This window comes from Gekko japonicus, unplaced genomic scaffold (genome assembly GCF_001447785.1).
Source record: "Gekko japonicus isolate JY-2015 unplaced genomic scaffold, Gekko_japonicus_V1.1 scaffold85, whole genome shotgun sequence".
NCBI classification, from domain to species: Eukaryota; Metazoa; Chordata; class Lepidosauria; order Squamata; family Gekkonidae; genus Gekko; species Gekko japonicus.
The window spans coordinates 1,264,028-1,279,485 of NW_015167531.1; the positions used below are offsets into that span (position 1 = coordinate 1,264,028).

Consider the following 15,458-nt stretch of genomic DNA (forward strand, 5'->3'; position numbering starts at 1 on the left):
TGTCCACCCACACTGACCAAACTCATGCAGCAGGTCCACAAGGTTTTGTTCTCCCTTAACCCACTCAATGTTTCTGGTCCCCCGGGATCTCCGCGCTCATCAGCTTATGATTGTCATTTGCCACTAATAACAAGGGGGGGCGAGGGTTTTTGTTTGTTTTAACTTCTGCAGGTCCTTTGTGGGTCTCGGCCAGATGTGTTCGACTGGCTTATGGCGTGGCTCCAAGGATCCCTTACCAGAGATGGCCAAGGTCAGCCTGCAAGGAGCGCAGCACCCATTCCAGCCCCTTGTGAGCCAAGGCCTCCAAACTCACTGCAAGCTCCACTGATCACATGGGGAGCCAACTTGTCTTCCTTTTCCCACCTGTGTGTACCCTTGAACATTTTGAACATTTTTGCCTTTGAACACTCTGAACAAACTATCTGCTTCATCATGCCAATTGTACCTGTGACAGCTATGGTTGCTCCTTTGGCAGGAACTTTCGCCAGTGTGAACCACAAACCACAACTGTTCCAGCCCCCACCAGATGCCATGGAATGCCCTGTGATCATGTCTACCTGGGGGGGTGGCTTGAAAAAAGTATTCAATATCTTGTAATCATTGTTTTATGCTTCCTTGTCATGTGTTTCATATACTGTATATCTCAATCTTGGTGCTTGTCCTGCAACCCCAACAGACGAACTACCTATTCTGCAGCTACTCCACGGCCGTTAGTGCTTTCTCTCTATAATTCATTCTGATCCCTTTGAGGAGGAATCAGAAGATTCTGAAGAACAATATCTGCTTTAAACACAAGAAAAGTGTGGAATGTGGGCACCAGATTAGCGATTAAGGCACACCTGTCCTAGTCCAGCCCATATCCCAGACTCTGTAAATATCTGGATATTGATCAGTAACTCTGATCAATAAAACATAGCTCTAAGTCCGATGACCTCTGACCATCCGTAGTGCCTGTGGAGCTAGCTTGTTAATCATTATACCAATGCAAGCACCTTTAAGCAAATCCCCCGAAAGTTATTGTTCTCCTCTGGTTTTCGGAATGTGAACCCTGAACCCCAGCTATGTGAACTCTCAACCCCAGCACACGGATGGAGGGGAGGGGGGAAGCAGAATGGGCATATAATAAACTGCTTGCTGCCTTGAGAGGCAGACTGATTCTCTACCCTCAAGAGAGTTGTCTCGCGTGATTCTTCAGCTTCTCTTATGCTCTAAGGTTAGGTTGTGAGCATGTAACTGACCCACAGTCACCCAGCAAGCTTCCACGGTAAAGTTGTGATTAGAACCTGGGTCTCCCGAATCCTAGTCCAATATTCTACCAGCAACAGACTGGCTCTCTTTGACCAGAACCTCTTATTCAATCCTTGGAACTGCCACTTAAAGTCACTGCCAGTCAGAGTACACAGCACTGAGCATGAAGCATCAAGAGAAAAAGGGAAAGAACCATATCTGTCTAGTAGTACATTTTAATCTCGTAGGAGCTCAGGACAGCACACCTGCTTCTCCCCCTCCTGCACTTTATCTTGACAACAACCCTGTGAGGTAGGTTAGGCTCCGAGAGAATGAGTGGCCTGACCACCGTCGTCGCCCAGTAAATTCTGCAACTGAGACTCTTAATCTGGGTCGCCCTAGCCCGACACTTCAAGCAACGAGTTCCTTGGAGGAAGAACTTTTTTAAAAATGTAGTCAATAAACAAGTTAAAACAATATCTTTGGGGCTGGGCGATGCGAGGAAGCAGAGAGATAATATTTGTAAGTCCCCAAGCGGCTCTGGGCAGCGCCCCTTCCTTAAGACTCCGCCGGCGGCTGCTCTCTGCTCATGCTCAGCGGCACCGCTCCCGGAAGCCTCTCCTCCCGCCCTCTGCCTATGCCCAGAGGCGCCGCAGGCCCCGCCCTCAGGCCCCCTCCCACCTGAGTCGGAACTGCTCCCGCCAGACCTTCCCGTGGGGCTGACAGGCCTCCCTGAGGCGGCGGCAGGTGCAGGCCAGGCGGCCCACGTCGGCGGCGCTCAGCGTCCCACAGCAGGCGATCAGTTCCAGCAGCTCCCCCGGCAGCGCCGTCAGGGTCAGCGGGGCCAGCCCGGCCGCCGCCGCCCGCTCTGCCTCCAGGCCGGGGTCCCGCTCCGGTCCCGGCGACGGCGCCGCCATCTTGGCTGTTTACCTGAGTGACCTCTCAGGGAGCGTCTCCCAAAAGACGAGCGCCGGCGCAGCCGCGCGGGGTGGATGACAAGGGATCGTCTGCAAAAGGCCTTTCTCTCCGAGAGGCGCACAACGCATAACCAGCCGCGTGACGACGCTCCGAGCGTCGGGCTTGGAAAAAAGGGCTACAAATCCAAGCTTGGGCAGTGACGCTCACGGGGCTGGTTTTGGGTCTCACCGGGTTCAATTGTTCTATTCTACTATGAAATTCTCCAGATGATTCTGAAGGGATGCCAACCTCCAGGTGGGGGAGACATCCCGGTATTACAACTGACCTCCAGGTTACATAAATCAGTTCCCCTGGGGGAAATAGCTGCTTTGGAGGACGGAATCTATGGCATTATACCTGCTGAAGTCCCTCTCCTCCCCAGACCCTGTCTTTTCCAGGGTCTACACCCAAATCTCCTGGAATCTCCCAGTCCAAAGTTGGCAACTGTATGTTCTTTCCTCGTTCACTCTCAACCTGACCTGCCTTATAGGGTTGCTGTGAGAGAAGGGGGGGGGGACGAGATGACCTCACCCTCGTAAGCCACCCTGACCTCCTTGGATGAAGGGCTACATAAGAATGGAAATAAATAAACTTGGTTGCCACTTTTGCGTGGATCAATAGATACCACATCCTGGTTGGGAGGGGTGGACAAATCCAGGAGGAAGTAGTAGCACTGATACTTCAATAGAACCTTCATGTTCAGAAGCAGCATGTGAATTTGTGCTACTTACAAGACTTTAAACAGCATCCTCATAATAGCCTATGAGGTAAGTTAAACTGAGAGACAGTAACTGGGGTATGGCCACCTAGTGAATTTCATGGCAGAATGGAGATTTGAGCTAGGAATCCCCAGTAGCACTCTGACACTAACCACATCATCATGCTGAAGTAGTGTTGCCAGCCTCCAGGTAGGGCCTAAAGAGCTCTCAGCATTACAACTCATCTCCAGACTACAGAGATCAGTTCCCCTAGAGAAGACAGCTGCTTTGGAGGGGGGGGGGGCTGCTGAGGTCCCTTCCCTCCTCAGTCCTTACCATCCCCAAACTCTCCCCCCAAATCTCCAGGCATCTCCCACCCTGGATTTGACAACCCTATGTGAATACCCATTGTAGCTAGCAGGGCAGGACTTTTGCCATCGTCTCATGCTTATGGGCTTCTCTGAGATTTAATCCACGCAGAGGAAATGCAGGCCTGAAGATGACAGTGCTGGCAACTCTCACAAAATAATGTCAACAAATAACTTTGCAAGCAGAGGGCCAAAGTAAGTGTGCTGATGGTATACCTGTGGAAGATTTGGGCCTGTTGCCAAATCCCTAAAGAGCCAGATGAAGAGACCTCATCCTGGTTCGGGCCTCAATTTTCCTTTTATAGGGTTGCCAACCTCCAGGTTTGCCAATCTCCCAGTATTACAGTTGATTCCAGACAACAGAGATCAGTCCCCGTCCCCCCCCCCCAAGAAAATGACAGCTTTTGCAGGTGAACTCTATGGCCTTATGCCTCCTGATTTCCCTCCCCTTCCCAAACTCCACTGTCCCCAGGCTCCACCCTCCAAAATCTCCAGGGATTTTCCAGCCCAGAGCTGACAACCCTACTTTATATGATGGATGGCTACAACAAAATTTATACTAGTGCCCAGGATGGGCCACGAGGTCAAAGTGTGGGGAAGGCAGGCAGCAGCAGACTTTGGCAGAGTTCAGGCAGGTGACGAACCTGGTGAGTTCACTCTTGCGCTGTTGCGCACCCCCCCCCCTCCGGTTCCCTTTCAGGGCCACATCAGCCCCCTCCTGATTCCCTCAGCTCCCAATCCGACAATCCTCAAGTTCACATGGGCACGCTGCAGGCCGCCCTCCCACCCCCCACACCCCCCGGCCTCACGAGGGCAGCTGCTGCTGCCCCAGTCATCATGGCTGCCATGTCCCAAGACACAAAGGCTCTGTGAAAAGTACTGGGTTCGCCGCATGGAGGACTCGGACAACGACATGCTGTAGCACACGTTTATTGTACTTCACATAGACAAAGACTAAAGGCCAACGGGGCCAACTATATACATATCTGCCAGCAACCCTCCCACTCCCATTGGAGGGTTTGAATGTCCCGCCAAGGTGGCTATTGGTTGGGGCTGGGGAATCCAGGATCCGAAGTTTCCTTTGTTTTCAGATCCAAGCTCTGGCCTGTCCGCGGACCCCTGGAGGCGGTCCACGTACATAACACCCTGGGAAAGGGCCCAGGCTGGAGAGTCCATGTACATAACACCCTGGGAAAGGGCCCAGGCTGGAGAGCCCCACCTCAGGCCTAGGCGCAAAGAAGGCGGGCCCTCGCACTCCTGGCTGAGGCCCTTCCGGTCAGCTGACTCCGCCCTCTTCGTCAAGCAGGCCTCAGCCCCTTCCTTCCCTGGCACACCCCCACCCCTCAGTAGGAGCACCGGGATTCCCCTCGCTCTCGCCTGCCCGCAAGAGACCCCTCCCTGACGTCCCACGAAGTTAGCTGAAGAGGCCTCAGGAAAGCAAGGCCTCAAGACCAAGAGCAGCTTTCTGTCTCAGAGCAGAGGCCAAGACACCTCCCAACCACTGCCCTCCGCCCTGAAGATGGTGGCAGCGCTAGTGCAGACTCCTGCCTTCCTGCCCTGTAGAATTGCGTGGAAAAATCCAACGGTGAAGGAACAAATTCATGTGCATTCAGCTTGTAAATCTGATGTACTAATCTAAGAGCACATATCCCTCAGCCTCTTTTCTTGTTTTTCCGTTGCATCTTACTTTATCCCTTCTCCTTGAACTCCTTTGGAACTGACATTGGAAAGGGGGAGCAACATAACTATTGGGCTGCTATCAGCTTTTACCAGCAGCTTTTAACTAACAGTTCTCTCAGGCTTGGCACTGGGTATGTGCAACAATGCATTGTTGTGAAAGTGCTGTCTGAATACTGCAAATGGGTTTGGTTGCTCTGGGTTTGCCTCAAGTGGCACTTGTTGAAAGTCAGGCCCTTGAAAAAGTGTTAATGCGCTTTAATGGCTATGGGTGTTTCTTCAACCGGAATTTGTTGTTAGGAGATGGTCCCCTTATTCCCCTGTCTTAGGAAAGCTTGAAGAATGGAGACTCCTCTTAACTGAGGGAAAAAGGGCAGATATATCAGCATTTGTTTATTTCATTTATATCCTTTCTCCTAACTGAGGGAAGGATGGCTGGTATGTCAGCATTCATTCATTTCATGTACACCCCTCCTCCTAGATGAGAAAAGAAGGGCAAGAATGTCAGCATTTATTTATTTACTTCATGTATACCCCACCTTTGTCCCCAGTTGAGACACAAACCAGCTCACATTGTTTTTCTCCCATTTAATTCTTACAACAACTCTGTGAGGTAGGTTAGGCTGAGAGCACGTGACTGGCCAAAAGTCACCCAGCAAACTTCCAGGTCACAGGGTGGGGATTCAAACCTGGTTCTCCCTGTTCCTAGTCTGATGTAACCACATTAGCGCTCTTGGACCTGAGTTTAAAAATACCAGCTTTGGACTATGAAAGAGATAGGGAGGCAATACGGTGAGCTAGCTGAAGGTGGTCACACACAGTTGCCTTATACTCAGAGCATTGATCTATCAGGGCCAGTATTGTTTATTTTGATTGGCAGTGACATTTCACATCACCTTCAACCTGTTCCTTTTAGTGAGAGATGCTGGGCATGCCGAGTTGTTCTACCAGTGAACCATGACCCCTTCTCCATGAAGCTGCTTGAGATGGAGGCTTGCTTTTTGGGATCTCATGTGGGGAATATAACAGACCTGTGGCCTTTTAGGAGGAGGAGGAGAAAGAGATTGGATTTATATCCTGCCCTTCACTCAGAGTCTCAGAGCGGTTTACAATCCCCTTCCCTTCCCTGCCCTGTGAGGTAGGTGGGGCTGAGGGAGCTCTGACAGAACAGCTCTGACAGAATTGTGACTGACCCAAGGTCACCCAGCTGGCTGCATGTGGAGGAGTGGGAAACCAAACCTCATTCTCCAGATTAGAGTCCGCTGCTCTTAACCACTACACCAAACTGGCTTTTGTCTGTGCTTTACTTGTATGTTTGTAAAGAAAACAGATATTACAAAGGGAAAAAATGCCAGAAGTCTTCAGTGCATCAAAAGGAAGCCAAACTTTGACTTTTCTGGAACTTCTTGCCACTTTGGGAGAGTGCATAACCGCAGGGAGACGGAATAGATTTATTTAAAACATGTACATCCTGTTTTTCTCCCATGCACACACTGAAAAAGTGGCTCAAAGCAATTCATGGGAGAGAGTAAGGTGGGCCTGGATGTGTGAAATCCAGTGAAATAAACACTGAATTTCATATTCAGAAATATTGCTCAGAACTGGGATTGCAAACCAGCTAAGAAAAATGTGTCCCATCCTGTCACTTCCTGATCCACTCAGATTATAATCTTATTTATTTATTTATTAGATTTATATACCGTCCTCCCCAAATGGGCTCAGAGCGGTGTACAACAGTTAAAATAATACAATTAAAATAAAATAATCCCTTCAATTAATTCCTCACAAAATGGGTGTTCCCAGAATCCCTTGTGTTATACAGAGAAATTCCCTGGTAGACATGCAGAGGTTCCACATTTGACAAATTGCACTGGATACAGCATCTAATAAAACTCTAAGGTCTGGGAACAATCTAGCTTTCAAAGAGGCTGCAAACTCATGCCTAGGCCATACTGCTTCAGACTGTAGGGTAGGGGGCTCACAGAACGGGATGTGTGTGTGAACTGCCATCAAGTTACGGCCAATTTATGGCAACCCCATAGGGTTTTCGAGGCAAGAGACATTCAGAGGTAGTTTGTCATTGCCTGTCTCTGCACAGTGACCCTACTCCAGTAAAGGGGCTCTCCGTGTTCAGAGGCAGTAAACCTCTGAAACCCAGTGCTTAGGAGCAGCATCATGCCTTGGCCTCTATGCCGTTTGTTGGCCCTCTAGGGCAACTGCTTGGCTGCTTTTGATTTGGACTAAATAAACTGCTGATCAGATCCAGCAAGGCTCTTAGGTTCTTATGTACACAAACCTCTTCCACCCTTTAAATTTTTTAAAAAATGTGTCCTGTATTTTTCCTTCTCTATTGCATATTTTCAAGTATTTGCTGCACCTGGTATTATTTCTCTCTTTCTCAAGATGCTTCCTCCAGAACCTCTGTCCTTCTCTAATTATTGCCATTTCTATTTTGCACTTCTAAGTTCTTGAATGTCTTGTTCTGATTTAAGCTCTGGACTCTCCTTCATTAAGATCCCTTTCATCCTGCTGATTTCCCTTGCCAGTCCACCTAAGTCTGCTCCTACTTACATTTTCAGTAGTCTCTTAATTGCTAGATCATGTGATCAGTCTGATGCGCTTCTCATCAATCTTGTCTTTCAACAATACCCTGGGGCATGTGCTCATTCTCATTCTTACCTTCCAACTTTTCTTTGTTTGTAACCATTTATGACAATTCTTCTTTCTGGCTTCGAGCTGGCATGTCCCAAAGATCTTCCATATAGGGCTGGTATTTAATGAAATTGCTGAGCAGTTGGGTTAGACTGGATAAAAGGAAATACTTCTTCACCCAAAGAGTGATTAACACATGGAATTCACCGCCGCAGGAGGTGGAGGCAGCTACAAGCATAGACAGCTTCAAGAGGGGATTGGATAAGCATATGGAGCAGAAGCCCATCAGTGGCAATTAGCCACAAGGTATAGATAGGAACTCTCGGTCTGGGGCGAGTGATGCTCTGTATTCTTGGTGCTTGGGGGGTGGAGCAACAGTGGGAGGACTTCTAGTGTCCTGGCCCCACTGGTGGACCTCCTGATGGCACCTGGTATTTTTGGCCACTGTGTGGAGTGCTGGACTGAATGGGCCATTGGCCTGATCCAACACTGGCTTCTCTTATGTTCTTATGTTCAACCTCCAGGTAATGGCTGGAGATCTTCCAAAATTACAACTGGGCTCCAGGCAATCGAGATCAGTTCCCCTGGAGAAAATGGCAGCTTCAGAGGGTGGGTTCTGTGGCATTATACCTTTCTGAGGTCCCTCCCCTCCCCAAACTTCCAGGTATTTCCAACCCCAGACCTGGCAACCCTATCCATGAGTTCTGTTCTCTTCCTCTGTCTCATTCCTCTTGGCCTTCTTGTTTGTGTTTTGAGTGGCAAGTTTCACAATCCGCACCCCTGATTTAATGTAACCAAGTCAACTCCTCTCCCCAAAAGGAGAAGAGTTGGTTTTATACCTCACTCACTACCCGAAGGAGTCTCAGAGTGGCTTACAATCACCTTCTCTTCCTCTCCCCACAAGAAACACCCTGTGAGGTAGATGGGGCCAGCTGAGAGAGCTCTGAGAGAACTGGGACTGACCCAAGGTCACCCAGCTAGCTTAATGTGGAGGAATGGGGAATGAAACCTGGTTCTCCAGATTAAAGTCTGCAGCTACACCAAGCTGGCTCTCTATGAAGGATAGTAAAGCTGGTGTAAAAGTCTGTGGTGTAGGAAGAATTTATCCTGTAAGACATGCAAAGATCTAGGTTCATCCCTAATTAAAGGATCTCCTGGTATCTCCAATAAAGAGATGATGTTAATGACCACTCACTGCCTAAGACGCTGAAGAACCACAACCAGTCAGAGTGGGCAATACTGAACTAGACGAATTGATGGTCTGACTGGTCTGACTTGGTGATGGACGGAATAATACACAAACACTTAACTCCTAAAGAGACAAAATCAAAACACCACGCTGGATTCAGTTCACTTTTTTTTTAATTCATTGCAATGCGAACAGGCATAAGTATTTTATTCCATAAAATAAGAAGATCCGAACTATACAGAAGGAGGTGCATGCTTCAAAACAGTGTGGATACCTTGCAAACAAGAGCAGGAATCAGTCCATGAGAGATGCCGAGCACATTGTACGAATGGCAAAGACTTGGCAGCATTGAAAGCTCAGAGGTAGGGGAATGTTTAATGTTTCCGACTGCTTAAAGCACTGATATGATCAAATACAACCCCCAACTGCCCGCCCACCCGCAAAACATACATTTGTGCAGTGTTTAGACATTACAAAATGAATCAGGCTGCCCATCCACATCAGCAAATGCAACTTGTGATCTTCTCACCAATTTTTTAGTTATGGCAGTGACTCAAGAAAACAAAAAAAGAAGGCACAGCAACACAAAGGGAATGAGCAAAAAGGGGCAGGGGATGGGGAAGTGGGGAGATGTTTGCAGGCAAGAACCCACAGCTGTCAGCTACTTGGGAGACCTCTGGTCATTCATGACAGCCCTCATTCATGGCATACTATTGGCCTATAGAGGCAAAAGCAAAATGATGATAAAGATGATGATGATGCTATCATGCAATCTGTAACCCATTAGAACACTTTTTAAGTTGATCTGCTGAAGTCGATGGGAAAGATCAGCAGTGAGTCTGCATGCAGTTATGCATGATTGTTTTTAAATGGTAACTGGGGCTAGGGTGCAGATACCTGTTTAAATGTGCATCTTCTCTGTAATGGAACATGTGGCAAATCTGTCTAATACTGTATGCTAATAGTGAGTTGTAATGCTTGTATTCCATCACTAGGTGTCGCTATAGTGCTCCTTGCAAAACTAACAAGGACTACAGCAGCACTTTGCGGTGACATGTCAGCATGACAAAGATGCTCCATGAATACAGCTTGTCTCTCATGCATCCTTTGTGGTAGAGAAAGAGAAACTTCTGACTGTATTTTATGCACAGAAACAAACAGGTGGTGGTAGTGGGGAATCAGGCCAGTACAGCCGCATAAGAGGACCCTCATAGGAAAGGAACTAGTCAAAAGTGTGGCTGATCACCATTTCAAGTGAAAAAAAAATGCAAAGCCTGTGCTGTGCAATTCATTTTATAAATCATTCCTGATAATAGTTTCATTATCTTTATTGCAAGAACCTGTTCTATAATGAAGCATTTGTTTCTTCTTGCATTCCATTGACAGAGGAGTCCAGAGCTTGAACAATTTTCCTCAGTAAGGACAATCAATATGCATCAGGAGTTATTTATTAAATGACAATTTCACATTATTGGCTTGGCGTGGTGCTTTTGGCTACCTACTGATGAGACTGTCTTTTGATGGACACTTTTTCAGCAACAAAGACTGGAAGATAAAAGACCTGTACGGAATAATGTAGGAAAAATAAACAAAAATGGGTCTTTGCATAAACTCACCATAAACCAGCTTACGTTACAGAATTTTCACTTTTAAGTAGCCCAAACTCATGATAGTCTTAACAGGATCAAAAACAAAAATCCTTCATGCAGTTGCATGGATCCAGCAACATCTAAAAGACCCTTCTAATGTAGTAAATGGTATGAACCCATCACAGTGTGGCGGCATTGTGTTCTTTTTGCAAGGCAGCAGACCAAGTGCATTGTTTGATCACAAGGGCAGAGATATGGAATTTGTGTTGAACTACACTGAATGTGGAATATTCCAAGCCGTTCACAAGTTACAGTGAACGCAAGTACAATCCGTGTACAGTGTACACTTGATTGATCTTTGTATGAGCATCGAATAATTCTCATGTTACAGCCAATGCATGTACAGCTGAACAGTGACTGAAACCTCACATTTATCCAGATATCAGTCCACTGTTTCATTCATAAAGCGAATGCACATTGGCTCTTTCTTACAAACAGATATATGCACAGACAGACAGGATGCACATGTGAACACTGCATCATGTGAACACGACTCCAGTCTCACCACATCCGAATATTCCAAATGATTCCATCACTTGGTCATTTTTTAAAAATACCCCAGGGCTAGTTTTTTGCCACTTCAGTTACCAGGCTGGGGTATTTAAAGACAACCAGAGTGTGTCACTTTTCCGGTGTCAACATCTGCAACACATTCCATCACAAAGGCACGTGCCTGGAGAGGCTATTAGGGAAAACACACCTTACTGGGGCTTTTCAGGAGACCACACCTTCACCATTTCAAAGCCTTGGCCACATGGCAGACCTGCAAGTCTCCAACAGTTTCAAAGGTGGGTAGAAAGGAATTCATATCTGCACAGCATTTAAATCCGAGAACACCAACATCATCTCCAGTTTCTGTGTTGAAATGCTTGCATTTTGGAGATTGCCAACAAAAGCCTTCGAAAGGAAGGTAAAGGGGGGTGTTCCTAGTTTAAGGCTAGTTTGATATTAATAGTCAACGATTTACCACTCATTTGCTTCTGGGTTTACCACTGGAAGAAGCCTTACCACTGGATTTACATTCCTACCATTTATTTATTTTTTTATTTTATTATTTGACTTTTACCCCACCCTCCCGCCATGGTGGTTTAGAGTTCCATTTTGTTACTGGTCAAAGATCTGTTTGTGTTCTATGGATAACATGGACACGCTAGCATTTGAACCATTACAGTGCACCCTCACCATTTGTGAGGGATACATTCTTGGAAACGTTGCAAATGGCAAAATCCACAAATATGGGGAGGCAGTGATCTGCTACTTCCCAAATGCAAAATGACCAAATTTCCCACCAAATTTAACAAAATTATGATGATGTCATGGTGGGAGTAAGAACAGGCTGGAGACCCCATCACGTGATTGGAGTACAGAACACAAATAAGTGAAATTGTGAGTTATGTATCTGTGAATGGCAAGTGTCAACTGTACTTCTGTCCTCCCAGAAAGCAATTAGTGGGTAAAGTGTCCCACCAGAGTATACATAACAAGGGAGTCTAGAAGAGCCATTCCCAGCATGCAGGGCAAGAAGTTTGGTACATCACATCTTCATGTGGCAAAAGGTGGCAAAAGGAAGCAAATATTAAAATTTGGGAATCATTTGGATCTGTTGAAGCAAAGCAGTCACCATGAAAATCAGGTGCCGTTTCTGTGAAAGCAAGTGGTATGTAATATTATGTATTTATGTACAAAATTGGATAGGAATCCTCCCTAGTAAAAAATCAATTTGGCACTGGAAATCCAAGAGATCATTAAGAAGAGCATACAGCTAATACCTTTAACACTGACAGAAATTCACGTAACAGAAGACTGGGTCACTAGGAGATCCATGGAAATTTCCTTTCCTTTTGTGGGCAGGAAGATGTTTGGGTAACAAAGGAAAGACCTTCTCCTCAAGAAGTAATATTTATAAGCTTTTCTTCTCCAACTTGAGGTAGGACCCTCCCAAGATAACACATGCCTGCCTCCAAAGGGAGAAGGGACCTATCCTTCAATCAAACTTTCTCCAGTCACATCCTATTTTTACTGTTTCTAGTCAATGGGCATAGCATTTGACTTGTTTCACAGTCCCATCCAGTCTGGAGTAGGAAGAGAAGGATTCACTGGAGAATGTTCTTTATCATCCCAGTCTGATGGCTCTTCCTTTAATTGGCACACAGTCCTATTTTGAATTACAAGGCAAACCTCAAGATACAGGGTCCCTGACAAGAAGATGAGCATTTGGCCAATGAATTTGCTGGCTTGAGTCTAGAAGACTCAACGAAACCCCAGGCAACATTGCAAAACCATGCATTTGGAAGAAGCTGCATGCATCATTCCATATATATAGATAGACAGATAGTGTATACATTATAGTGGAAGTGTATTTTGAATTCTACCAGTATGAAGCCAAATCGCATTAGCCAGAGTTGATCTGGGTTCAGAGTTCTTGAGGAAGAAGAAAGTATCATCACTATAACTGAGGTTAAAACGCAGAGCAGAGTATTACGTTTTATGGGGAGTTTTATATATTTAAGTGCTTCAAAATCTGGTTCCTGAATTCCCTCATATTTTGCCACAACAGATGCAACCTTTTGGGTTTCATGGATCTCTTCATCCTACATATGGGAAGAATTCATGTACCCTGAAATTTCAACCCAAAAGAGTAGTCAATTAAAAAAAAAAATCACCGGATCTATTTGTAGCTTAATGTGGCTTTTTCACATGACCAAACACCCTTGACTCTATTACCGGTCTCAGTTATGCATTAGTGCTTGTCCCCAGGCATGCACATGGGAATAATAATAATGAACTGCCATCAAGTCACAACTGACTTATGGTACGCCTCATGGGGTTTTCAAGGCAAGAGATGAGCAGAGGTGATTTGCCATTGCTTGCCTCTGTACAACAACCCTGATCTTCCTTGGTGGTCCTCCATCCAAGTACTAACCATGGCCAATCCTGCTTGGCTTCTGAGCTCCGACAAGTAAATGTCAGTTCATTGCTACAGGAGGGAAGAGTTAGACCTCCCCAATTAATATCAGCATAAGAACCCCCACACTTAAATGTTACAATGCAAGAAGCCTTTAACAAATTTAAAGGGAAGAAAATTATAAATAGACCACAGGAGAGGTCAGTTGTGTTCTATCTCTCATGGCCAATGATGTCACAGGCACTGTTCAATAGGTGATCCACAACCACATTCTACCTTGCACTTATTGTCACAGTGCACGCCACAGCTAAAAAATCTGCATGTTTCCCAGCTACAGGATTTTGTGAAATAAACTCCGACAAATTGCAATTTTTTTTCCACAATGGAAGAACTATCTTGGGAGAAGATATCTGAAATATATATTGGACAATAGGAAAAAACACATTTATTGAGCAAAATCTTGATTGTCTTACAGTTCTTAGTTTTTTTTAAAAAAAATCTCTTTTTTCTTATTTAGAAAAAGAAGAAGAGATTGGGTTTATACCCTGCCCTTCACTACCCAAAGGAGTCTCAGTGGCTTACAAACTCCTTTCCCTTCTGCATTCTATATCTTGCTGAAAGGGGCTATCAAGCAGCTTCTTATGAGTATTTTTTTTAAAGCTATAGATTGTTTTAAAAGGGCATTGGACAAATTAGGCAATTCCTGAGGGAGCAAACACAGGAGGTGGTTTGGCCCTATGTGTCTTGCACATGGGCATCTGATTGGCTGGTGTAGGGGAAATGATGATGAACAGGAGCCCCCCAACCTTTTTGAGTCTGCGAGCACCTTTGGAATTCAAATACAGGGTGGTGGGTGGGCCACAAAATGGCTGCTATACCTCCCTTTCAATCACAAAGTGAAGATTCTTGTGCTGTGGCGGTAGCTGCAGCCAAAGCAGTGTTTTAAAAACATCTGGACAGCCAATCGAATTTCCAATCACTATTCAGAAGCCTTGCTGGGCAATAGCCCCACCTGACCTTCACCCACAAGCACTTTATGGGCACCAGAAAAGATGTTGACCAGTGCCATGGTGTGGGGACCCCCGAACTAGATGGACCAGCGGGTCAGATCCAGCAAGGCTCTTCTCATGCTCTTAATATGCTGAGATCCTGACCACTGACTGGACATATGATATACATCATGGTAGACTAAGAGGTTGAAATAGTGTAACCTGCAAGAATCTTGCAGCTGAAATGGATGGACACCATTCTGATGTTTCTTTGGGGCCTACTCCATGTGCTACACATTTCCTATATGGAGAACACTTCTATGCAGGAAAAAGGACAAGACCCACATATAACTAATGGTGGTTGCACATGCATCAACCAACACACACATAATGGTTTCACTCCCATCCCTTTTACATAAAGCTGTATGCCAGATAGGAAACAGACACATGTGAAGCACCCCTTTTTGTGAAACATTCCTGGTCTGGGGGAAGGATACTTTTGGAGCAATCAAGAAATACATCTATGATGAAAACGGCCAGCTTAGGAGGATGTGGGATCAACACAGAGAGCAGTGCCAGAGGACTAGATCTTCAGCATGACGGGTTTCTCTTGCTAATATACATCTGGGAACCATCTGGGATGCACAACAGGAGGAAGACTGTGCACATGGCCTCTTACACTCTCCGCATAGTAATATGCTACATACATGTGTACCATACCAGAACAGAATCTGATTGGTTAATGAGAGAATGGCGGATATGGCTAGATCTACACAGCAGAATGGAGTTAGAGGCTTGAGAGTGGTGGGGAGGGAATAGACAAGAGAAAAGACCTGCGAAACTCGCGGGGGGGCGGGGGAGGAACTCAGCAGGTGGGGGAGGAGGAAGCAGGTAAGCTTCCCCCCCTCCCGTCGGTTCCTCCGTCTCCTCCACCCCCGGCTCGCCATCCCCCCTCTTCTCCCCCCTCCGATGCGAGCCCCGGCGGTCTCGTGGGTTCCGTCCCCCCCCGGGTCCAAAGCGAGCCCCGGCCGGGTTGTAGCCGCCAGGCCTTGCTGCTTCCCCCCCCAAGCAAGGGCCAGTGGCTTGCAGCCGGCCGGGCCTCGCGCCCGCTCTTACACCCGGCCGGCTGGGTCCGTGGCGGAGGCAG

The 15,458-nt window shown here is 46.5% G+C and overlaps 1 protein-coding gene across 2 annotated transcripts in view; it reads right to left on the reverse strand.

Moving 5' to 3' along the window:
- Window positions 1-2,162, reverse strand: part of FBXO21 (F-box protein 21) — a 46,015-nt gene extending 43,853 nt beyond the window's left edge. For both annotated transcript variants that reach the window (XM_015413432.1, XM_015413431.1), the window contains exon 1: window positions 1,909-2,162. In XM_015413432.1, coding sequence (XP_015268918.1) covers window positions 1,909-2,144 — 236 coding nt within the window. In that variant the 5' untranslated portion in view covers window positions 2,145-2,162. The remainder of the gene's footprint in view (window positions 1-1,908) is intronic.
- Between the last annotated feature and the right edge of the window lie 13,296 nt (window positions 2,163-15,458).